Genomic DNA, 25,193 nt, shown 5'->3' on the forward strand with positions numbered 1-25,193 from the left:
CCACAGACAGCAATAAAGAATCCCAGATGAGAAGTGACACATGCCAGGCAGTAACGATGTTTTCTGCCTCAGAAACCATGTCAGCAGCTGATTCCTGTTTGTGTGTCGCGTGAGTCTCCTTCACCGGCTCCCTCGGCTCTGGCTTCAGCCCCGTTTGGGCTCGGAGCGGTGCAGCCTGCATCGAGTTTAGGAGAGGCTGGTGTTGGTAATGAGGTGACAGGCCTGCAAGCGATCAGACTGATTCAGTCAGCAAACATCAGAAGTCCCCCCGCCCGCCCGCCCCGTTTTCCTTTGGGCTGATATTTCATAAGCTCGCGCTCGCAGCGGTGCAAAGTTGGTGCAAGGGCAGGCTTTGCTTCGGGCTCTTTGTCGTTTATCACACATTAGCAGATTGGCTGCATAGTGTCAGAGCGATGAAAAACAGGCCAGAGAGCGCAGAACAGTCACTTGAGTCAGAGATTTTAAGACACATTTAAAACACACCGCACAATAGCTTTGGAGGACTTTATTTGGTATAATCTGCACACATCCAGGCCTGGCTGCTTGTATACTGCAGTGCACATACTTTATAATCTAGATTACTCAGATTGACACATGTCTGTGCTCACTGTTTGTATGCAGCGACATGTAAAGTGATTCAGGTCTGAGGAAAGTGTCTCCTCGATGTCCCTGGGCCTCGTCCAGCAGATGGAGCCCCAGCAGCTCCGGTACAGGGTCCTGGTGTTTCTGTGGAGACGGAGGAAGAGGGCAGTAGAGCACTGTGCAGCAGCTGGGAGGGGAACGCTGCCACAGGGAAGAAACAGGCCAGAGTGATAAAGTAACTCATCTGGACACATAAAATCATATCCACCATTAAACAGAGCCAGAGCGGCTCTCTGCTGTGTCGCCCGGTGTTGTTATTTCCCATGAAACTCTGCTCAGGTGCTCGGAGGAAAACAACACAAAGAAACAGCGCCGGCATTAAGTTTTACTTATTTATCCCAAGTAAGTTTCTCCCCCAACTCACACAGGCTTTAGTCATAGTCATTTCCTTATGTGCTTCATATTATAAGATAGTTTTGTTCATGTCTGTTGGGATCCATACACAGTAAACAGATTGACTGTGTACTTTCAGCTATAAAAATTAGAATAAGTAATTGTTTATAATGTTTCATGTGATTTTGGTCTTGCATTTTAATTTGACTCTATTCCATGAATTCAATTCTCAAATGTATTTAATTGAGATATTAGTTTTCTCCTGCATTTCATTTTATAATGCTTGTTTTTTTAATAATTAAATGGAAGAAACCATGGAAGGAAAAAAGCATTCCCCTCCCCCTCATGTTCCCCACTGCTGCAACCCCCCGGAGAAAACCTGCAGCTCTCTTTAAACACACCGATATGAAGGATTACCAGGCTTCATGAAGATGAGTTGGAACAGAGAGTATTCTCAGGTTTAACTCTTATGACTCGGCCAGTTTGCTACAGGTCAAAGTACAGCAATTTCATCCAAATTATCTTAACGTGAATTTGTTATTAATCCCCATAATCCAAAAGTAAAAACTCACCTGCATAGCATTTGACACATTAGATACTTTGGATACACATCAGATGCTTTTCACATGAAGCATCAAATGGAAACATTTGATCCCTTCGTTGCCACTTTTAGCTGGGTCAGTCCGGTCGAACTATAGCAGGAGGAAATTTGTGGATGCTCACCAATACTCCTCCGATCCATACATCAGAATTAAATCCATGTTTCGTGTTTGGTGTAGATAATTAAAAAGTTGACAGGGAAAGATAATTTGAAGTTGTCTGTTGAAATCTTGAGAAATCCAGTGAGTTCTTTGCTTTGGTGTTAAAAAAACAGAAGGAATTATGGACGCTTGTGATTCTGGAAAAGGATTTAAAAACTTCTCCAAATAGTCTGATACCAATAATTCCACAATGTAGAAAAAAAAACATTGCTGTTGTTCTTGAACTTGATTTTCTGGGAAGGCCTGAAAATCCAAGACTAGACTGTTTAATACAAAATGAAGTCTCCAAGAGCCGACAAAATCATCACGGGGTATGAAAATAACTTCTGCAACTGTCGGTGTCACCTTAAATGCATCTGCAGTCAGGAGGAGATCACACAAGCCTGACCTGCACGGGAGGAGATCCAGGAAAATGTCTGTGCAGTCCAAAAAGAACATTAAAGCAAGGCTTCAGTTTTGCCAGTGAACGTACACGTAAGGCAAATATCAAGCCTTTAGCAATAATGTGCTCCGGACAGACTAATCAAAGATGGAGTGTTCTGTCACAGCCGGAGCAGACAGGTTTGGCGCAGACCACAAACACTTTTTCAGAGGAACAAAATGTGAAGCACGAAGGTGGAGATGTTTTGGTTCACGGTTGCTTCGCTACCTCAGGGTCTGGGCAGCCCGCACTCATTGATTTGACTGTGAATACTGCGTCAATCCATGCTACACCGATTGAACGATATCTCCCTAGAGAGATCAGACCAACAACCGGACTGTGCTGAACATTCTTCACGATGCTCCAGTAATGTGGGTGCATGGAACAATGGCCCCCTGGACACACCTGCTCAGGACTCAGGCCAGCTATTTTCAACCTGAGGGCTTTGCAATGTCTTTTTTTTTTTTTTTTTTTTTTTTTTTTGCACCATGCACTTTGGTAACTGTTTGCTTGCTAATTTAATCCTCTGCTTCCCAAAATCGATTTGTTGTGTCTGACAAGTGTCAGGCAGATAGCAATTATTTCCATTTTATTAGTTTAGATTTTTCCTTGATTAGACTGCTGACTTCAAAAAAAGACCCTTCTGGGGTTAAAAATTGTTGTTGAAACATAAATGCTGAGCAAATGTGTGGATGGCATGCTCCTTATCCTGCCATGGATCAAGAAACCAAACTCATAGAGAATACCTTGCACACACAAGCTGCATGGGCGTGGAGTCGTTTGAGCTGATGAAGTTTTTATTTTTATTTTTTTTTTACGAGCCATTTCATCTCTTTAGGGTCGATTCTTGTCATAATTTTGTTGTTTTGTGTCTTTGGTGAATATTTTAAATGTCTGGGAAAAATGTAAGGCCCCGTTCCATTTGGAGACCCTGGACGTTGCACCCAGTGCGTCTATTCAACGCTCTCTTCATGTTCTGATGCAACCACAATGTGAAAGTCTGGCTTCACAAGAGGATTTCATTTCAAAGTGCTGGATATCCCTCTGAGTCATCGCTCATATCGGTTCATCTGTCATCATTTCAGGAACACTTATAACCCCATTCTCAAAGATGATCACTTTATTGTGTTTCACAATGACCTCCATTTTTCACGATCATTTACAAGAAGTAGCTATAACATTTAAAAAAAAATCAGTATCTTCTCATTTATTGTGGAGCCATATATTACAGATTACACATCTGACTGTTTTGTCTTGTTGCATGGTTCCTTGTTGTCTTGAATAACATATGGGAGATCTAAGCCATATTGTATCTGGCAACGCAACACACAAAAATCAGTCTTGCGTGCCCAGAAATTAGATTGAACTCATTTGTTTTTCACACATCTAAACTGTAAGAAAAATCTGATTTGCTGCTCGAGTTGACGCGCGAAGCACTGACAGGAAATTGTAAAGGTACCAGGCCAGAGGGATGACGGCTCTCCCTCGTCATGAACATGCTATGTCATTAACTTTCAAGGTTCTCGTACCAGGAGGTGCATGTGTGCCGAGCTTTCCTGGCACCGGTGAGATGTTCATGCTGCGCTGGAAATGCAGACAACAAAGACTTCACGCATGACGTGTTTATTCCCACTTGAACGTGCTGATTTTTAACATACGGACATGTTGGCATGCAGAGCCCGATGACTCAACTTACACCTGACAGATTCACCAGAGAGGTGTGCGTCAGAGCTACCGGACATGGAAATGAAAGACAACCCACTTTAACCTTTTAACCCCTGAGCTTGTTTAAAAGATCAAATTCAGGACTTCAACATTAAACCTTATATTACTGAGATTCCAAATAAACAGCTAACTGTGCAAATTTAAGACAGGTTTATTTCAAGCAGTTTGTCACTGAGTGCTTTACAAGGAACAAAATAACACAAATACAGATAAGCCAAACAATGTGCTTAACATTATGTACTTGCTGGCTTTTGCAATAAAAAAAAGGGGGGGGGGGGGGGGGGGGGGGGTTAGAAAGAGGCATTACAAAATGTGGGAGCTCCTGAGACCAGTGCAACTTATTCTGTGCAATCTGGAATTAGAAACAGCAGTTCCAATGTGTGTCAGGTATTGCACAACTCGTCGCTTCAAGTCTAAGCAAGTGAACGATGCTCAGCGCTGACCTGAAAACAGTTGGTGGGGAAGTTAATTTTAACTGTTTGACCTATCTGATTTCTTTAAACAAGGCCAGGTCAATGCCGAACAAGTTCCTGCTAATCTGGAACATTCGGAAGACAAAACACAAAAACGCCCAATTCAGAGCTAAACAGTTGTTGTTGTTGTTGATTGATTTGTAAGTTGCAACTCAGAGGATAAATTCATACATTAAATAAATCAAATCAATTTAGAAAATGCCAATACCAACCAGCATTTACTGAAAATACTCATTTGTCACAAACAGCGTTTTAAGAACAGTCTTATGTTACACTGTGAAATCCCATGAAGACTTTCAAAATATAAAAGAATCCAATAAAGAAAAATACGACAGCTGTGTTTTCACGAAGAGAAAAGTTTCATACTGTTATTGTCGAACCTCGTCAGTCTGGTCCACATCACAGTATACTTGCGGCCTCTCTATGTGCCCCGTAAATATCAGTCCCCTCCAGGCTGGAATGAGTCAAACCTATGCTATCTTAAAGAGGGAAGTCAGGACAGTATGTATGAATGCTTCCGAACAGCATATGATCAGCCTCACAGCAATTTAAGACCCCTCCGAGAAACATAAACCTCCTCATATCTTCAGATCGTCTATTCTAGTCTTGTTGTTGCTGTGTTTGGCTCCGTAGCTGGGCCTGGCCTGCGTAGGTGACCCCGGGACCGATCCTGCTCCCTTCTTTCCTTTCGGGTCACATTCCTCTGGCTTGCTGCTGCTCCTCTCCACCGCCAGATTGTCTTTATTTTGCTTGTAAGCGGCCTTGCTGTGGTAGGGGTGGAAGGAAGAGTCTGTTCCTGCAGACAGTGGGGAGAGGTTGTAACTGGGTACGGGCGGGTAGGTGCTCTGCACTTGGCGGTGTCCGTGGAAGTAGTCGTCGTAGCTCGGCGCAAACGGCACGGCAGCCTCCCCGGGCTCGTGGGAGATGCTCTCAGGGGACTGATTCCTCCTTCTGAAGGTGATGCCCTGGCGACACTTGGTGAAGCCCAAGTGGTAAATCTCTACGAGGTTGAGGAAAAGCGACACGCTGGCAACTCCTAGCATGAAAATGATGAAGATGGTTTTCTCGGTGGGTCGGGATATGAAGCAGTTAACCACATTGGGACAGGGCGATCTGTCACATGTGTACATGGGTTTCAGCTCAAAGCCGTACAGGAGGTACTGGGCCACGATGAAGCCCACCTCAAACAGGGTCTTGAAGATCACGTTGAAGACGTATGTGCGCAGCAGCTCCCCCTGCAGGCGCACCCGTCCTTTGTCGTCTCGAATCAAAGCCTTCTTTTGCTTCCCGTCCACAATGAGGGCCTGTTTGTCTGAATGCTGTCCAAGCTCTTTTTCCCTCAGCTTCGCTTTCTCCTTCTGCTTTTCCTCCATCCTCACAAGGTGGAGAATGTGTCCCAGGTATATTAACGTTGGTGTGGACACAAAGATGATCTGCAGCACCCAGAAGCGGACGTGGGAGATGGGGAACGTGATATCGTAGCAGACGTTCTCGCAACCGGGCTGCTTGGTGTCGCAAGTGAAGCCCGACTGCTCGTCGCCCCACACCCTCTCTGTCGCAGCACTCAGGATCAAGATGCGGAAGATGAACAGGACAGTGAGCCACACCTTCCCCACCACAGTGGAGTGCTCCTGAGCCTTTTCAAGAAGCTTTCCGAGCAGGTTCCAGTCCCCCATGGCGGCGTGAGGGTCAGATCTGTGGTTACAGAGACGTCAGAGTTATAAAAACAGTCTCACCAAAAAGTGTGACTCATATAAAGACTCGTCTTCAAGGCAAAATGCGTATGATGACAAAAATAAAAGTAATCCAGACGCTAAAGTGAGCTTGAGTGTTCCAAAATGGCTAAGTCTCCATAATGTCTTACCAAGTTCAGCAGAGCTCAGCACAAATGAGAATCCAAGGAGCCAAGCTACAAACTGATTCCCCAAGTGGGAGACGCTTTGGCTGAGCAGGTAGTAGCCTTATCCACGTGTGCGCAGACAGGATTATATTTACTTTAGGAGAGTATATATTTGGCAAGTGTGGACAGGGGGAAGGCAGGGTTCAGTCATGATTCTGCAGCTCCCGGCCTTCATGACCTGAACCATAGCAACACGATCCACACGGGGTGAAATCAAACACCGGGCAAATGTGGAAGAAGTACGAATTAGAAGCAGTTGAGTAATGTTGGTACTGCCGGCCCCTGTGACACACTGTTAAAAATATATTCCTCTTCGGATGGATATACTGCTGGGAAATCGGATAGGAAATTCAAAGTATGCCATTGTGAAGGAGAATGAAGTGTGAGTAACGGCTGACTTGTGGCAGGTGAATTGATGGAACAAACTGTATGTTCCAGCATTGGTAGACTGTGCAGACCTCCTGTATTAGCAAAAAGAATTTTAAGGAGACTCATGAAAGAAGTCTCTCAAGATTATGGAGTCAACTCAACTATTGGTCACAAGTTTCAACCTGTGGTGAAATCTAAACTCCCTAAATTAACAAGCAAGTCAGCATACCGGTAGATTCACAGGATATCGGTGAAAACGTACCTTTACTGGACAAAGCCACCTTGTCAACTTATACATCCCATGTGGTGAAGCTCTCCACGTCTTAGAGGGTCCATGAGGCGGCCCTGCTTCGCCGACAGGCCTCAGTGCATCGCTGATCTTAAGGCCCTGAGCAATGCCCTTGAATGGAGAGGAAAAGTGCCCCCCCCCCGGCTGCAAACTCTGTTCCACACTGGCGAAACCCCCTGACTCAGTGTTCTGTCTTCAAACAACAGCTTAGGACAGGAGTCAGGATCCTGAGGGTCTTCCGCTGGCCACGGCACACAAACGTAACCCGCTGGACACACACACACCATGTCCGACCTGCCCTGTCTCAACCCCCTCCCTCATCATCCCCACCCCCTTTACCATGGTTAAATTTGGCATAGCCCACACTCTAATGTAAACTGTCAAAGCCCCTCTACTTGCTTGTTACGGTGAGTGACGGAGCAGCTGGCCAATGGGGTTGTCTGCTTAAGTCTGTCTGGACACAAGTGTTCCAGGACTCTAAATATAGCACAAGGGTCTCTCTCCTATCATTTGGGGAGGAGGGGGTACGATTTGGAGATGAGCAGCCACTGGCATCCTCAAGTCACAAATCACAATGACAGGAAGGAGACAAGTCAGTGAAAAAGTTCCGTTTCTAAATAACAGAAGGGCGAGGTCAAATTCTGGCGTCCGAACGAGGAATATTTTTCACGGATTCAATTCGAAACTACTCAGAGGTGTCGTGTCACCCACATCTTGAAGCAAAAGAATAACTCAATCACTTCAAATAATGCCCAATGGAAAGACAGTTTATTTCTTTACATTGTATACAGTTTTATCCCATTCTACAATGTGGATTGTTTACCTGGATGTAAATTGAAAAAAAGAAGAAAAAAAATGCATTTCTTTATGCATTACATGAACAAAAAAAAAACAAACAAAAAAATAAATAATGTTATCTTTATGACATGCAGTTTGCGTGTGCCTTTGCATGATGGAACATTGCATTTTCAGGACCAGATACTGAATAATAGAGCATGCTAATGTTAATGGGAACAGGTGCAACTTTATGGCAGTGATGTATTTCTGTTGTGGAAAAGTGGGTCAACCTCAAACATTTATCAGAGCCCAGAGGATTATAACTTCAAGACAGAAGCTGCAAGAAAGCGAGTAGGTGGTATCCTCGAATGAGTCCAAGACGACAGTACAAGGATTTACAGAACTGTAAAGTCATGAGCCAGCAGACAAGTAAAGACAGAAAGAGAAGAAGTTATTCTTGCCTTTTCATTGATTCCACATAGTCTGATTTGTTCATTAAAGTACTGTGATAAATAGTGTCATTATGACTGGGTAAAAAGAAGCACAATTATTTGAGGTAAACACTCTTCTTTTGCATTTTTCTTCAAATAATTACACGCGTCAGAGCAGTATGACCACAATTGTACACCCTTTTAAAAATTGTTTGTTTTTTTAGCACCATCCTTTATGCTCTGCAATATGTCGAGTTACATAATGATCATAGCTGTCTGCACAAACCTCATCTTAGTGACAGTGCAGTAAAATGTAAGCACCACACTGTTGCTATCTCAAAGCTACAAGTCATTCCTCACAAATGTCTTTCCCTCCCACAGCTGTGCTAGTTTTGATTCCCACTGGAATTAATGTGGTATAAAGAGGCTTAGTTTTTAAACCTAAACATTCATTCAAACAGCCATTCAGCTATTTAATTCCCTTAGTAATCTGCTTTTATTTAGAGGATTTGCACACTTCGCCCTTTCTAAAGTTGAATTAAATACACTAAAACATTCAAGATAAATTCATTCCAAAAAGTTAAATTTGTTTATATGAATGCAACTTTTCATATCTCTCAGATGGCAGCACCCTGTATTTAATCTCAACATGATACGAAAGTTTTATCAAAAGAACCCCAACGCAACATGTTTAAAATAAATCTATTCATCTTCTTTGTTGTCAAAGCTACATTTTTGATGCAACAGCAGCCAATAAAAACACTGGCCAGTATGAGGAATCTGCTGTAGTGTGCATACATGTGATGATAGGAAAGTGATATTTAAAACCTGGAGTTCGTTGCCAAAAGCAACCTTTACAATGCAAAACAACTCCCTTAACATTTACGCTTGACACCTGTGTTCTGGGTTTGATTTTTTTCCCCCGTATCACAGCTTATGAAAACGACTGTTTTGGCAGTGATTTGGGTCTTTTGAGCACGCAAACCTGCCACATCGGCTGGATTTCAACAAAAGCTCACTTTGAAGAGCCTTGTCAGGCAGCAACAATGCATCTTTGACAACAACAAAGGAAAGCACAATGCTCAGTTATAATTTAACTCGAGCAATCATCCCACCTTGACAGCTTGCTTCTTGTACAGTTGATAAAAGAATTGGAAGAAGAATTACAGAAAGAAAACCAAACAATTCGAAGCGATCTTGATCATACATTATTGTCAACTATAGCCAATTTGTAGTAAATGAGCTAAAACAAGTAAATCCTCTGCTATGATCATTCCTTATAGGCTTTAAATAGTTTTGACAAAATCAGCAATTTTCTTTGTCAGTAAAAGTGAAAAGAATAACATAAATAAAGTCTTAAATATACAGTATACATGTCATTTATGAACACACTCCGTGGATAAGTGTGATTACGGATGATCAGTATCAAAGAAGTCTCAGAAAGCAGAACATCTCTCATCCTTCTCAGTTGGGCTCTTTTTGGTCACAGTGAACTTCGACTTGAGCGAATGATCTGCTATCAGCTGATTGATTTCATTCTGTCTATAGGAGGACAATTTTTGACTAATCCACGCTCCCCTGGACTCGTCCTCCGAGCCGCGGCAGCACCGCTTGCAGGCCCTGCCGATGAGGTACATCACCTCAGCCAGGTTCAGCAGCACACACACTCCAGACACGGCCAGCATGAACACGGTGAAGATGGTCTTTTCTGTCGGTCTGGAGACAAAACAGTCCACCGTGTTGGGGCAAGGGTATGAGTCACATTTCACCAATCGCACCATCTTGAAGTCGGGATAGATCAAGTAAAAGATGTAGAGGAAAGCCACCTCGAAGACGATCCGAAAGATGATGCTGATCATGTATGTCCACCAGAGCGCTCCTGTGATCTGGAACTTCTGGTTCTTGATGTGCTCCAACTCCTTGGGGCTGCTGCGGCCGGCCCTTTTCAGGATCTTCTTATCCATGTGTCGCCGGTGAGCGACATGCATGGCCACCAACAGTGCAGGGGTGGAGACCAGGATGAGCTGGAGTGCCCACAGGCGGATGTGTGAGATGGGGAAGAACTGGTCGTAGCAGACGCTGTTGCAGCCGGGCTGCTGGGTGTTGCAGGTGAAGCCAGACTTCTCATCTCCCCAGACGCTCTCCGCGGCGACCACCAACACCAGGATGCGAAAGATGAAGATGACAGAGAGCCAGATACGTCCAATGCCTGTCGAGTGCCTGTTTACGCCGCTGATCACGGCATAAAAGGAACCCCAGTTCATTTTTGCCTCCAGGTCTGCAAAAAAAAAAAAAAAAAATCGAACAAAATAACATCAGTGAGGAAAGAAATTAGATTTCACAGATTTCCATCTCTGATTGATTTAATATTACGGAAAATTATCAGTAAATTTTATTACCAAGATATGTCACCTAAGACCTACAAACAGTTTATGAAAAATCTAGCCATTTCGACAAACATAGCATTCGCTTTTTGAGAGTTTACCAGGCTCAGCCGGTGGTGCAAGCGGCGTAAGCAGCACCCGGTCCAAAGATGACCATCTTGAGGTGTGATCCGAGCATCAAGCTGGATTTTGGCAGAGTGAGGAACAACAGACGAACGCTGCCAAGCCGCTCGCCGGCCATATAAAAGCAGGGGCGATGGCCTGCTGCCGGGCGCCGTCACAAGACGCAACAGGTTGAGGCCAATTGCGAAACATTTGGTGAACCACGTGGTTCGTTCACCCTGTATTAATACTGTACTCCAAGACTGACCTTCCGCCCAGTTGCAGACAGACAGAATGCCAACAAATTCCTCCAAGACGTGCACGCTTTTTTTTTCCCCTTTTTTTTTTGGAGATTTTCTATTCTTTTTTCAACAAGTGAATGTTTGATATGATACCAGATGTGGCTAATAACATTCTGAAATTGTCAAACTCTTTTGAGGAAGATTTAATACAAATACACATGGGGTATAAGGGCAATGTCGCCATAACCATTCCAAGCATTCTTCAAGGCACAAGGGTATGTCAGCCATCACCCACATCGAACCCAACCCCTCCGCTCCCTGGATGTTAGTATAAAAGGATCAAAAGGACAGAACATGTATTTTACCTTCTGCTGTGGTGGTACACAAAAATGTGTACAAAATGGGAAGAAATGAATGAAAATATTGTGTTTTTTAGCGAGCCAGAAGGCTGGAGAGAGAACACCATGCGTTCGGAAAATGCTAATCATTCCTCCGCCACTAGCCACTGCCCTGCACCGTAGCAGTCATATGCTCTTATATAAACTATTTACATACAATGGCACCCTTTATTGTGCTGCAACAAGCCTCTTTAGAATTCAGATCAAACGCCTCGATTTCCGCCTACCCCGGGGCAAATGAAGGAATCTGTGTGGACACAAAAGGCCTCAGCCTGCCACATTATTTATTGTCCTTGGCAGAGCAGGGAAGTGAAGGAAGCTTTTGACCTAAGCCACAGGCACTGAAAGCCAGCAACAGGTTTGCAAATTCATCCAGAAAATACACGATTTTTTTGTCAGCTAAGAAGAGAGCGACCTGCTGCCACTCTATGCCAGCCTAAGATGTTCATTTATAATAATTTTAGGTACAGCAGAACAATTCAGATCTTAAATCACTGACAAAATTCGCCATGTTCAATCGTTTGTGATGTCCTCAGGCTGTTAGATTAACTTGTATCCTGATAAAAATCATCCCCGCATTGCCATCTAATTTGAGGTTTTACAGCTCTGATCAGAAGTTCCAGTCGGAAGAATGGCTTACAGTAACAGTAAATTTCACACAGCGGGAAGCACAATGTGATTGCTTGTTGGACACTATCAAACGATCTGCAGCAGTTCACTGTACCATCAGCACGTCTGCGTCACTTATGACAGGGCTGGTGGGAGGGCTGGGGTGGCTTGGTAATTCTTTGAATGGACTAAAACTCATTTGCATTTCCCGGACAGATGGAACACACGAGGCATGTGGTGCAATTGCAGAGAACATGTCTTTTATTTCGAATGCGGACAAGCATGGCAGCAAACAACAGATCGGCCACTATAAAATCTCAAATTATTAAACCAAGGCTGCAGGACCTCTTTGGCTTCCAAACAAGAAAAAGAAAGCACTTTCAAGAGACACTGAGGCAATACGAACAAACAAAACAATTGTCTTTTTAAAGGTACTCCAACAATCTAAAGTTTGACTTCAAATTACTTAAAATTGTTTGTTTTTCAAAAACCCAGGAAATAAGAGTTAAAAGGAAGTCCTGTGTAACAGCATTTTAAGAAAACTCAATTTCAAAAAAAGAAAGCAAAGTAACTCTGTGCCCACATGTAAGTATCAGATACACTACAGAACATGTTCACTTGCAGTCAGATAGGATCCCAAGCTGGGATATCCCCACAGCTAGATAAACCTCTGGAAGTCAATTATTATTAAAGTACTATGTTCTACAAGACAATCTCAAGTTCTAGCCATCAAACAGGAAGCAATTCCAAGTCATTAGGCATCGTTTTTGTAGTTGCAGCTGAATGTGCTGCAATGCAAAATGTAGAAAAGGTACAAAAGAACCAAGTTCAGCTACATGACCCAGTAACAACAGGTATCTGTGAGCTTTTCCCTTGACAGAGAGGATGTTAAATTACTTCAGTGAATGATGATTTTTTTTTTAAACCAATCATTTAATTAACTGTATCATCAAAAACAACTTGCATCACAAACACGAGCTCTAAAGGGAGAAATCCCCAAAATAACACTCTTAGCTTTAATGGGACTGATATGGCAACTCTTATCAAAATACTCTATTATCAATAGCCATTTTCAATTAATTTTTACATTTGAATAGAATTTATTAACTCTATCATAGCAGTTTGTGTCACTTTAATTCAAAGTTAAAGTCGTCAAAGTGGAACTTTTCACTGAATTTAGATGCGTGTGCTCAATCTACAAATCTGACAAGGATGTTTATTAGACATAAGAGAAACAAAACAACAACTGACAACGCTGCACACACTTTGTTTTTTGAATTACTTCTTGAGGTGTTTCTCCCGGTCCGTCCTATTTTAGAGTCCAGGGCTTAACGGCATCTGCAAAACAAAATTCAGGACAATTCAGTTCGAGTGACAGTGCTGAGGAAAAGCAAGCGAGCGGCTTGTTGTGGACGAGCTCTACTGCCACCCGCTGTAGAAGCCTCACAACTGTCTCGCTGTACCTACTTCTTTTCATGACCGTTGCCTTCTTCACTTTGTCGTGCACTGCGTGCCCGTTTTGAGCCAGTCTCAGAGAAAGTGACGCACCTCTCCTAAAATATGGATCACAAACCACATCACGTTACAGTCGGGATCTGAAACAGAGAATTATGGGCTCAGCCCAATATTTAAAGAGACGGCAGAAATGAAAACAGTGCAGGGAAAAAAGGTTTGCCCTCACCTAATAATTTACTACTCATTCTTCAAAGGCAATCTTATCCCTGTAGTTCTCAAACAACACAGGTTTAGATGATGTCTTCTACGGATTTCATGTTTCAGCTTTCATTAGATGTTTGATAAGATGCGGCACAGGGTTCACAGGAGGTCGCTTCACAACAGAGCTGCGTTTTGTTTTTTTTTAACTATTCAAGCCTTGAGTCCTTGAGCTGTGGAAAGACCCAGGACCTGTGAAGAGTGTTCGGAGTGCTGATAGCACACTACAGTCCGGGGACTGAGCTGGGCCCTGCAGAGATGTAAAGCATCGCATGCTCGGTGAAGCAAATCAGCCCTAAAGACACTGACAAAGACTTCACCACATGGTAAAGATGTATGTCACAATGTTTCAAACAGATTTCTTTCAGTAGTGAAGATCTGCAGCCAACGATCAGTAAAACACCGACTTCATCTTCAATTTTGTGATCGACTGAGCATCAGTTTCTTTCCTGTGAAATGAAATGTGCTCGATTCCCCAGACTGTTCCTACAATTCTATACTACTATTACTATCCTACTATTCCTACTAATAAATGAGGATGCAGCAACTATCAGCTTGGAGGTGTTCAAACTTTCACCTTGAACATGCTTGCCGTTTACTATTTTGATCTTTGCTTTCTATGGTTCATATTTTTTTGAGGAATACTGTTTAAAGACTACTTTTCCTTTATTTAAATAAAGTGAATGACTGACTGTAAGCTTAAGAATGAGGAATAAACATTTTCAGATTTAACAGGCACTCTTGTCTTTAATCTTCAGTATACGTACTAACAAATCAATCTTATAAGGAAAATTAACCTCTTAACAGATTTGTGTGATTCTCCTCTGCCTTTTCAAGAATTATCAGCAAAAAAAAAAAAATTGAATCAAGAAAGACAATGTGCAACATGATCTGAAACGATCTACTTTTTAGTCATTTACAGTTCTGTTAAAATTAAAGAGAAAAAGATATCCGGCTGTACATGTTAATTACCTCATGACTGCAAGGTTTCCCTTTTCCAAGAACAGCTCGACTGTGACTCTGGGCGACTGTGTGAACAAACGGGCATAGAACGTCCTGTTGAGCGTGATCGCTTTGAACCAAGCCAGCGACTCTTCAGACCACTGGCTCCCATTCACGGGCGTTACCTGAGGGAAAGGAAACACACGCAAAATAGCATGAACTGAGATAATTCATTTCCTTTATCACTGAGGAATAGATAAGCTGTGACTAATCATGTGGACAAGTGCAAGTAATTAAGTCTGCACTCTCACAGCGTAGCTTATTAACCGTTTCCATGTATATAAATTCCGAGGAGGAGCATCACAGGCCTGTTTCTGAAAACGTCAACAGCTGCGTTCGTTGGGAGATTTTTGTTCTTTTAAGGTTTGAGGAAAACCATGAAGTCGGTGATGTGGATTATATGAGACACTCACATTCGCCAGTGAAACCTGCAGAGCCTGAAGTGGCAGAAAAGCCACTTCAGGGGTCAGCTCCTTCACATTCCTCAGTGACAGACACATAGTGTCGCCATGGTCCAGTCTTTTCACCTCCACCTGGATGGACGCCGCAGGGCCGGCGCCATCTTTGGCAATTTGGTCTTCAGTCCGAAACAAATGAGAAAAAACAGCAAGTGAGGCTGAAAGTGGCAACAGTCAGGTAAAGTGACACTGCTACCACCTAGAGGAACTTAATGGTAAAGCTATTCTGAGATAAAGAAAATAAATAAAAATAAACCCACCTCTGCTTACACCACATATTTTTGTCACCTGAGCCCGGCAAAATTGTTCCTGCTCGGGGAACCAACCTATTACTTGTGTTCCTAAGTCTGGAATGCAATTCTGCTCAGCATATGAACTACTGGCTTTCCAGCTGCTGCAAAAGAGGGAAAAAAATATAATGACAACCAGAACATGTGGATTATTAAAAAGAGAGGAGAAAAAAAATCTACAAAGAAAGCAGTAATGAACAAAACGGATAAATGGCTCTTTAAGCCCTGCAAATGTGATCGTGGAATCAGTGAGGGTTTTATAAAACCTGAGAAAAACCAGACAGGAGATTAGGGCTACATGTTGAATGACTTACTCTCTGATGAGGGACTGCAGCTTCTCAGGGGAGTCTGCGTGCTGGATGTAGAAGTCCCCAGGATCCACGATATGAGACACCACAACCTCAATCTCTTCAAATCTCCGGATCACGAATTGGGGAATGTTTACACTGTTGAATGTCTGCATTTTGGCTTCAGCTGAAACCTCCTCATGTTTAGCTTCTGTGCACTCAAAACCTTGGGTTTTGTCGGGACTCTTCGCATGGAAAGTCTCCACCTGGGTAGTTGGAGTATGGTAGTCATCATCCACAGGCGGGCGAGGCTCTGATCCCTCATGCAAGTCATTGATGAGGATCTCCCCAATATCCCACAGTTCAGTTTCTGTCATAAGCGCACACTGGTAAGTCAGAGGGCCGCTGGACTCGATCTGTTTCAATCTGAAATCTGCTGATTGTTTTTTAATTTCCTGCTGCAAAGTACCTGCAGGGTCATCAGCTACAACATCCCTAATTTGGTCGCTCTTCGTTTTGATAACAGGTGAACTGTATGAGCTTTTACTCCGCTCCATGACAAACGCCTCCTGTGCATCCATGTTTTCAGGCTTTCTTTTGAGGTAGTGCAGCAGCTGACTGGATGTTTGTTTTTGGTGGTGCACCTGCACGTCGCCCTCCCGTCCCGAGCTTGTCGGTGGGAGCATGGTCATGGGTTTAGGGTTACTGATCTCTGGGAGTATAACTTGTATAGGAGGTAGTAGCTGGGGCCTCTCAACACTAATCTCTCGCCTCTGAGTAATAACAGGTGGAGCAGTCCCTGAATCGGGTTGGCCGTCCTCGTCACACTCAACTTGTTGTTCTTCTGTCTTTGAAGAACTGCAAGAGTCTGTAGTCAAAACAGCGCTGTTTAAGTTGGATGAGATAGTGCCGGTCATGTCATCTTGCTGGACTGCGGCAGGCTGCGAGGTGAAGAAACGTTTCAGCTGCTGAAGGGACAGCGTGGCTCCAAGCACTTGGACCACTTTGGTTACGGAGCCGGCCATGAAAGAGCTCTTCGATTTGGGCCCAAACTTGACAGCATCTGTCATCAGGACCTTTTTAACTTCAAGTGGCTGAAGCTGGTTTGTTCTCACTTCATATTTGACAGTAGGTAGGAAATCAACTTTTGGCTCTATGAAGAAAAGAAAGAAAAAGGTAGATAAACTTAAACTGCGGGATATTATTTGCTAAAATCCAACAGCATTAAGCATAATCCTCAGCTAGTAGTTCCGAGGTTATTTCTCCGAGATGACCTCGATAAAACATTTGCTATGCCATACAAGCAGGAAAACACTGTATGATGAAATGTCAACTCACCAACTGTGAAGTCCTTTAACAGAGCTGAAAGGCTCTGCATTACTTGACATTTCATATCCAAACCTTTGGAGAGATCAGTGAAGTCAGTGCTGGAGCAAGATGAGCTTAAGAAACCCTGAACTTCTTCATAGGCCTGGAAGAAGAGGAAAGATGGTCCACATTAAAAGAGTTTTAATCATTAACCTCATCGAAGCTTGTCTAATTGCTCATAAAATTAGTCTGTCAGCGTTGAAAAACTAAAATAACCACATTTGCTCAAAGCTAACACAAAGTTAAATAATCTTAACTCAACATCAAAATGAAAAATACTACCACTGATGGATAATTGTAAGCTTTTATTAATAGACAGAAAATTGTTTTATGTTTTATGTTGCTTGCTTGTTTTGTGACCAAGTGTCTGGGAGCAACTTTACGAGCTTCTCACGTGTTTTCTTTTCTAAGTAAAGTAACTTCACACTTTTAGCTTTTTGTACTTCATGGTTGAAAAGCGAACTTTTAAAATATCACCGCACATCGTCAAATGACATTTTGCACAGGAGTGATATAACCATGTGGGAGGCGAGTTTGCTGGATAAATACTTCAATCTCGCGTTACCTTTTTAGTGAAGTTGCAGAGATCTTCTTCCACCGCATTTCGAGCATTTTCCAGCAACAGCAGCTTGTATATTAGGTGCACTTTCTCTGAAATAAACGGGGTTTGTGTCAGCTGTCGGCCAAGCACCGCCTGAGCAGCCATGGTGCGTCCGGGAGCCTCGGTTGAAGGTCGGCCACTTCTCCTTCTCTTTCTCCTTCTCTTTCTCCTTCTCCTTCTCCTTCTCCTTCTCCTTCTCCTTCTCCTTCTCCTTCTCCTTCTCCTTCTCCTTCTCCTTCTCCTCCTCTCCTCTCCTTCTCCTTCTTCGGTTCTACTGGGAGTTTTCGGCTAACTAGCTAACGAGCTAATGGCTAACTGCAACTAGTTTACCAATTAAGACCATATTGCATTTCCTTCAAAGCTTCAACAGCAGAGTTACATCATTTTATCTTCTTATGCTTCTTGGAGTTGGTTTAGGTTAAATAAATATTTTTTTTTCAGTTGTCAGTGACAGAAGAGACTTCATCTTGCGGTCATATTTTAATTTAAATTCAATTCAACTTTATTTATATTGCGCCAATTACAACAGTCATGTCTAGACACATTTACACAGAATAGATTTAACCCAACAGATGCACATGAGTGACTGTGGAAAGGAAAAAAAACTCCCTTATCAACAACCTATCACCCAAAGTCTCCCTTTTTTTAATTGGAGGAAAGAAGTTATTAAACCTCAGTGTTAGTCAGGTATGCCTTGCTCCTTCAAATACAAGAAATGTTAACTATTAAGCCTAAAAGTTAAGAGTGTATAAAAAGACCCATTCCACCACCTCAAGTCTCTACATTGTTCAAATGAAAGAAGAAGAACAAGAGAAAAGAAATCACCATGCAAGTTAAAATAATGACAGGAAAAAGTGGTCAATGCTTTGTCTCAAGGGTTTATCATCAATTACTCTCAATGGTCCCCATTCAGCAACAGCAAATAGCTAATTGGCTTAATTTCATTGCTGGTCTGATGCTTGGTAGTTTTTTCTTTTATTATTACCTCCGCCAAGGAGGTTATGTAATCACGTTGGTTTGTTGGTTGATTGGTTTGTTAGCAACATTAAGGAAAAAGTTATGGACGGATTGCAATGAAACTTTGTGGAAAGGTGGGTCTTGGGCTAACTTAGAATCCATACAATTTTGGTGGTGATCCGGATCACTGTCTGGATCCAGGATTTTTTTAAAGGATTCTTTATCATTGAGAGATAGGGCAGTCTTTGACATAGTTGGGTAGGCCCGCCGACAGGGGGGGACAAACAGCTCTGTTGTCCTGGGCCCAGGGTTTGGGGGGGGACCCACAATTAAAGGTGGGGGTGCCCATCCAGCACCCCACTCACGGCTCCCGAAGCATGCAGGCACTGCACTGTTCCGCACCGCTCCGCGCCTCCCCACCCCCCGGTCCAACACCGCATGCAGGCACCGTGCCGCACCACCACACCGCTCCGGTCCGCGAGCCGCACGCCGCAGCACTCTGCTCCGATCATATATGGTGTTCTTATTGTTGTTGGTGACTGATTTGAGCGGTGGCGGAGGTATGCACTCTCCGAGGGCCAAATTCTAGTTATTATTATTATTATTTTGAACACAAACAACATTTAAACATAGTACCAGACTATAAGCAAAAGACATAAATATAAAACATTGAACAGCAAAACGACAACAACGAGAAAATCTAAATATGTTTCCTTTTTTCCATGTTCAAAAAAACAAAAAACACAATTATTCACAATTATTCACAATTATCTCTTTGCACTCTGAAATGAAAATGACTACTTCAATTAAAAAAAAAGAAATAATTAATATTCTAAAATTTATTGGAAACCTTTCACTCTTTGCCACCTTGACTTTCATTCTACTATGACACCAAAGATTTTTTTTTTTCAGAAAATTCTTTCTAACTCTGTTGCTGAAGTTCCCATTAATGTGTGGCACTTACAGGTTGCTTTGCTTTCACTCTTCTTTCCGGTTCTTCCCACACTTGATGGTGTTTCTGTCTGGACACTGTGCTGAAACAGGAAACCACACATGGACATCCAGACCATCATCAATCAACCTGCGTTTGGACTGTGGAGGAAAACCTGCCGTGCACTTGCAGAAAACATGACCTTGAATCACAAGCTTCTTACTATGAGGTAAGATTGCTAATCACTGATCTATCGCATCCCCTGGTTCACTCCCACAGACCCAAAGCATCATGTTCAACATTCAAGATTCCTTCTTGCTCGTACACAGTCATGCTTGGGTAGCTAGTATGCAGTGAAATCTTCTTATCCCTACACCTGAAAGGGAAAAAAATGTAGATATAAAAAAATACCTGCACACATTCATATTTATAAGGAGGGAAAGAGAGAAAAAACTAAGAAAAAGAAATATTTTCTATTTCACGTCGTGACTCATTGCATGTAGGTGTGAATCTGTCTCTCTGCGTTGGCCTTGTGATGGACTGATGAGTGGTGAGATTGATGGATATAAAAACTGCAAGGAGTGGAGCACTTAGAGTGAGATCACCCGCCTCCCACAAAGCCTTTGTAAACTTTCTAAAACACTTTTAATCTGCACCGCTTGCTTGCGTATTCTTGCATCACATTCTGTGTATGTTTATAAAGTCGGCTTTCCATGAGGTCAGAAATACACACACGTTGTCAGCTTCATAACAATGCATTTTGCCTGGTAGCTCCACCGAGTATTTAAATATTTTTATTTTGGTCAGGGAGTTGGGGAAATGTTTCGCAGCTCATACGTCAGTTACTTTGTTTCTACTAAACTGCATCGGCATGAAAAATTGTTACTAAAGAAGCCAGAGGATTGTGGTGGAGTAAAAACTACAGAACTTTCCCCACTGAGTTACGCAATGCTTGAATAATACGCTGGCATTTCAGCACGGGTTTTTGAGGACAATATAGATGTATCCCCACCACTGAACATTTCTTCTACAGTATTTTTTAAGCAGGATAAGTTTTCCTGGGCTGCAGCCAGACTGTCGGATATGCCAGTCACTCTTGTGATGCAGATATCAAATGGAGGAACTGTATGTCTATTCAAGACAAAGAGGAAGTCATTTATAATCTGTGGACCATTTGATAGACACTGTGTCAAAATGAATACTGCTGGAAGACCCGGCAAATGGACTTCTCACCACATATGTGGTTCAGATCGATTTCCTGCATGACTTTACAAGTAATTATGGTGCACAACTTTGGAAAAGTTCCTGACAATCTGTTTCCACAACACAACCAAAATATTATTTTCTGTCAAAGATAAGAAGCAATGGATAATAAATTCATGTGAACTGGGGACTTTCTCAATCGTGGACCATTGCCATCAATTTTTCTTGAGTGTTCTGATACCAATAATATGTTAGGGGAAGCAGCATGATGCATTTGTTAGGACAACTCTCACTGCAGGTTAGCATATTTTGGAACATTAAACAAAACGAACTGACGGCAGAATAAAGAGAACATTGGATGATATTCTCAGTATAACAACGTCAGTGCCAATAGAGGAACTTGTGGATAAAATTCTATGGTGAATGCCACTTGCTAAAAGCATTCAGAACAACTGCAGTTTCAAATCAAATTGTCTATACTGACTGCTATTTTAAAAACAGGCCCTTGGGATTCTGACAGGGTCCTTCTGGGCTACCAGGTGCCGTCAGTCACCACGTTGGCTCCCAGACAGAAACTGACAGTGAGGTTTTTTATTCCTTTTTCTACTCGCTGCAATGTGCCAACAAACTGGGTGCCGCTGACGCCTAAGTGCCAACCATTACCCACCAAGTAGAAGAATGAATACGATTTGCTACTTGCATTCCTTTGACTTCACACCTAATGCTACCTACACAGCGTCCTATTCTTCCACTGCTCTTTGCTTGAACTTGTCAAGCTGCTACTTGATCTAATACCCAAAACTTGTGGGTGGGGCAACAAAATACGCTTCCTTAGTTGCTCAAGAGCCAGATCAATGTACTGTCTGACTGTTTGAGCTTTGGCACTGGCATCATCAGGCTGGCTCTGGGAAGAGGTAATGGAAAGAATCGAAAAATGCAACAGAAAGACAGTAACAGGATAGCTTGATGGCATACATTACAAAAAGACTCCAGTTTCTCTGAGCTTCAAATCCAAACCCCAAGTTTAATTCCTTTGGCTTTTTCCATACACATTTCCGAATCATTGCTTTTTGTTTTAAAATGAAACATTTGTTTATATATTGTTAATGTTACTTAATCGTCACCCATATTTTCTTCACTGACGATGTTATTTCCCCAGTAAGTTGAAATTCATTCAGATTTATTGAGTGAGGCTGAGCCCTGACAGACGGATAGGGAGTATTTTATGGCCTGGTGGAACAAATTGCTTAACACAAAAACAGGAAATTGGAGGAACTGAAATTGTTTCCTTTCAATCCCACAGTGAACAGAGGGCATCGTTTAAATGAGGGATATCAACAGAAGCAAGTCATCTGACACATTTTATTCATATGCAGCTGTTGTTTTCATCAATATATTTGAAAACATCACAACACTTATTTATTTCATGATAATTCACAAATCCCGTATGCATATGGACAATAAACCTATTTATTATTTATTCTTTGAGCCACATTTGTGTGATGAACAAAATGAGTCATACAAAGTGACACATCCTCAGCGTTTTGTTCTGGGAACTGCAGTTTGTTCTGCATTTTCTCACTGAGCACACAGCGCTTGTTTGAATGATAGGACTTCTATGCATATGTACAAAATAATGCACTAAATCAGGGGGGTCAGACATATGGCCCATTGGCTAACACCAGTGTGTAGATGTGCAAAAGTGTGAAAATAAAAAAAAAAAAAAGACATTCATTCAACAGCAACTGTGAACACAAGTACACTGAAGGCAACAGAAGCCGTGCTGACCAAGTAATGAGGGACTTTTGTTACAAGCTTTGTTATAAATCTGAAGATAATTACTGCAGCCTGAAGGATTTCATATGAGATTAAAAAAAAGACATTTGAGTTGGATGATATAAGATTTACAAAAACTGAACACGAACTCGTACTTCTTTGTGCTGGAACGAAGTGAAAGTTTTGAACTTTATGTTTTGGTTAAGATGCTATCGCCTGTCTGGTCCGAGCCATTGGAGATTAAAAGAGTCTGTCAAGTGGTTCCTGAACTGAAATGAGTTTGACTCCCCTGTATGAAATAAATGTGTTAAGACAGTTTGTTGAGATCACACGATGAAAGACTTTTGCGCACAGCGCAGGCTTCTGGTGAACATAATGAGCACAATTAAGAGTACAGCCACAAACAAGAAGATTACGATCATTTGTCCAAAGTGAACTCCCTGCGCGTTTACATGAGCCAAACAATACATTGGAGGGTTTTCCAGATATTCGCTCATGAAGAAGCTTGCAACACTCGTAAAGCACTCAGTCTGACTGATATCATGCAGTTTGACCTCTGTCTGGTTTAGGATGGTCAGCCATCCGCTGTCACAGCAGTTGAAATGATTTCCACTGACATACATGTTTGTGAGGTGTGCAGACAGGTTGTGAATCAGCGACTGGTCTAAAGTTTTGAAGTCATTGTTTCTCATGTCGATGCCTCTCAGGGAGGAGCAGCTTAAGCTGCTGGGCAACGTGTCCAGGTGGTTGTTTGATACGTTGAGCTGGGTTAAGCCTGGCATGCAGGGCAGAGAGAGACGAGCGCTGCTCATGTTTATCTCGCTGATAATCAAAGACTGAAGCGACGCTCGCACACTCTCCAGTGCCCCCTCATGCATTACCATGTGCACATTTTTTGCGAGGTTAAGAGAAACCAAAGACGTCCTCTGAAAAGTGTTTCGCTGGAGTATTTTTATGTTGTTTTCCTTCAGGTTGAGGTGCTTAAGTGTTTGTAATTGCTCAAACTCCACACAGGATGTGGTAAGATTTTCCTGCTGCGTGGAAGAACAAGGCTGCACCGAATTGTCTTGTAGATTTAATGTCTCTATTTTGGGGAGTGCACTGAGAAAAAAGGGAGAAATATATCCAAGTCCGTTGCTTTTCAGTTCGAGGTGCTTCAAGGAGTGAAAGTAAAGCTGACGAAGAGATGATCCCGGATCACTGTAATTCCTAATATCCCAGTTGATGTTTTGCAGACAATTATAGCTGAAATTCAGTGTTTCCAAGGGTAAGGGGAGGCTCAAAGTCTCAATTGGGAATGATGTGAAGTGGTTATAACTCAGGTCAATGTAAATCAGTGGCATGAGCCTCCAGATCGAGTGCAAGTTATTTTTTGTAACAGTTTTCTCACGCACAATCTCACGATAAAGAGAGTTGGCCTCTGATACCATTGTAGCTTCTGAAGTCAGGCTACCCACCATGTTATTCTGCAAATGAAGATATTTCAGATGGTTAAATTTTGGAACCACCGGGAAGTAAAGAAGTTTGTTGTAACTCAGATCAAGAATTTCCAGCTTGTACAGCTCGTCGTTTTCGCGTGTTACGAAGAACTCGACTGAATTCCTGCTGAGGTTTAGATACTTAAGCTGGTATAATCTGAAATCACAAATACAGGCAAGGTTATTCTTGGCCAGAGTCAGGGTCTCTAATTGACTCAGAGGCTCAAATGTCCCCTGATCTATCTCTGATATCAGGTTCTCATCAATAATAATGGTCCTCAAGCCTTTGCTCTGCCTGAACAGGTTGGGAGAAAGTCTTGTTAAAACATTACCGGTCATCCTAAGTTGATCAAGGGAGGGCTTGTTTCTAAGGTACAGCTCCACTGCGTCATTACTCAAACCGTTCATTGATAGATCCAAATTCTTCAGCCCACTGAGACTCTGGAGGGCTTTGCTGTTGCTGCCAAGGTTGTTGTTCAGTTCATTTCTGGACAAATTCAAGCGTTCGAGTCGAGCCAGGTTTTCAAAAGCCCCCTCGGAGATGAGATCCAGCTGGTTGTTGCTCACGTCCAGCTGCTCCAAGTATGGCAGAGCAAGTGTGCTCAACTGTCTGATGAAGTTATTGGACAGGTCTAGACTTCGAAGTCTTGCATCCAAATCCAGCGGGACAGTCGAAAGGTTGTGGTTGTTCCAGGACTGCTCCTTGAAATGAAAGGAACATTAATCATAATCAAAAAGTGAATTATGGAGACCTGTAGCACGGATTTAACAATCTTTCAAAAATCACTAAACCACCAACTTTGTGAATGGTGGTGAAAGCAGCTCATTTGGATGAAGTTTTGCATTGGAATAGTTGAACTTAACTTACCTCTGAAGCATCTGTGCGTCCAATTTTATAAAGGTCATAGCTGAGTGACCAGAGCAGTAGGAGATTAGAGAACATATGTCGGATCATTCTCCCTCTGCTGCTTCTTCTGCTGCTGTTACACTGCACTTCTGCTGTTTTCAGAGCGCTCACACACACATACACACGCACACACATAGCCATGCTACATGTAAAAAAAAAAAAAGGCGAGCGTAAACAGCTGTGGACACCAGATAGGCATTCGGGATACTATATTTAGATGATAAACACTCAACCACGAATACGTCACGTTCGATCAGGCTTTAAAAACAATACAAACAGTGACCCTCTAATTTAGAAAACGAGGGATTATAGATTGAGATTGTGTGGTAAAACCTGCATTTATAGAGATTAATGCGCAACTAACAT

At 42.5% G+C, this 25,193-nt stretch overlaps 3 protein-coding genes across 4 annotated transcripts; all 3 read right to left on the reverse strand.

Moving 5' to 3' along the window:
• Window positions 1-4,261: 4,261 nt before the first annotated feature.
• LOC115399114 (gap junction alpha-3 protein-like) lies at window positions 4,262-7,012 on the reverse strand. The gene is made up of 2 exons (XM_030106324.1): window positions 6,887-7,012; window positions 4,262-6,050 (listed from the first exon to the last, which is right to left on the reverse strand). Exon 2 carries the CDS (start codon window positions 6,029-6,031, stop codon window positions 4,934-4,936), a length of 1,098 nt encoding a protein of 365 aa, XP_029962184.1. The 5' UTR covers window positions 6,032-6,050; window positions 6,887-7,012; the 3' UTR covers window positions 4,262-4,933.
• Window positions 7,013-9,438: 2,426 nt separating this feature from the next.
• Window positions 9,439-11,337, reverse strand: LOC115405383 (gap junction beta-1 protein-like). Of its 2 annotated transcripts, none has more exons than XM_030114958.1 (2): window positions 11,215-11,337; window positions 9,439-10,399 (listed from the first exon to the last, which is right to left on the reverse strand). In XM_030114958.1, the coding sequence occupies exon 2, from the start codon at window positions 10,383-10,385 to the stop codon at window positions 9,558-9,560; it is 828 nt and encodes a 275-aa protein (XP_029970818.1). In that variant the 5' UTR covers window positions 10,386-10,399; window positions 11,215-11,337; the 3' UTR covers window positions 9,439-9,557. The 2 variants fall into 2 exon arrangements, with proteins under 2 accessions (XP_029970818.1, XP_029970812.1); XM_030114952.1 differs by lacking the exon at window positions 11,215-11,337 and adding an exon at window positions 10,607-10,705.
• A 10,457-nt stretch (window positions 11,338-21,794) lies between these two features.
• On the reverse strand, window positions 21,795-24,921 carry LOC115400598 (transforming growth factor beta activator LRRC32-like). Its single transcript, XM_030108597.1, has 2 exons — window positions 24,789-24,921; window positions 21,795-24,622 (listed from the first exon to the last, which is right to left on the reverse strand). The coding sequence occupies exons 1-2, from the start codon at window positions 24,873-24,875 to the stop codon at window positions 22,769-22,771; spliced, it is 1,941 nt and encodes a 646-aa protein (XP_029964457.1). The 5' UTR covers window positions 24,876-24,921; the 3' UTR covers window positions 21,795-22,768.
• Between the last annotated feature and the right edge of the window lie 272 nt (window positions 24,922-25,193).

The sequence above is a fragment of the Salarias fasciatus genome, chromosome 2 (assembly GCF_902148845.1).
Source record: "Salarias fasciatus chromosome 2, fSalaFa1.1, whole genome shotgun sequence".
NCBI classification, from domain to species: domain Eukaryota; kingdom Metazoa; phylum Chordata; class Actinopteri; order Blenniiformes; family Blenniidae; genus Salarias; species Salarias fasciatus.

Coding starts and splice junctions, on each gene's coding strand:
- LOC115400598 (XM_030108597.1), bottom strand. CDS start 24,875: ATGATCCGACATATGTTCTCTAATCTCCTACTGCTCTGGTCACTCAGC. Junction 24,623..24,788: donor GACGCACAGATGCTTCAGAG/GTAAGTTAAGTT, acceptor TTTCATTTCAAG/GAGCAGTCCTGGAACAACCA.
- LOC115405383 (XM_030114958.1), bottom strand. CDS start 10,385: ATGAACTGGGGTTCCTTTTATGCCGTGATCAGCGGCGTAAACAGGCAC.
- LOC115399114 (XM_030106324.1), bottom strand. CDS start 6,031: ATGGGGGACTGGAACCTGCTCGGAAAGCTTCTTGAAAAGGCTCAGGAG.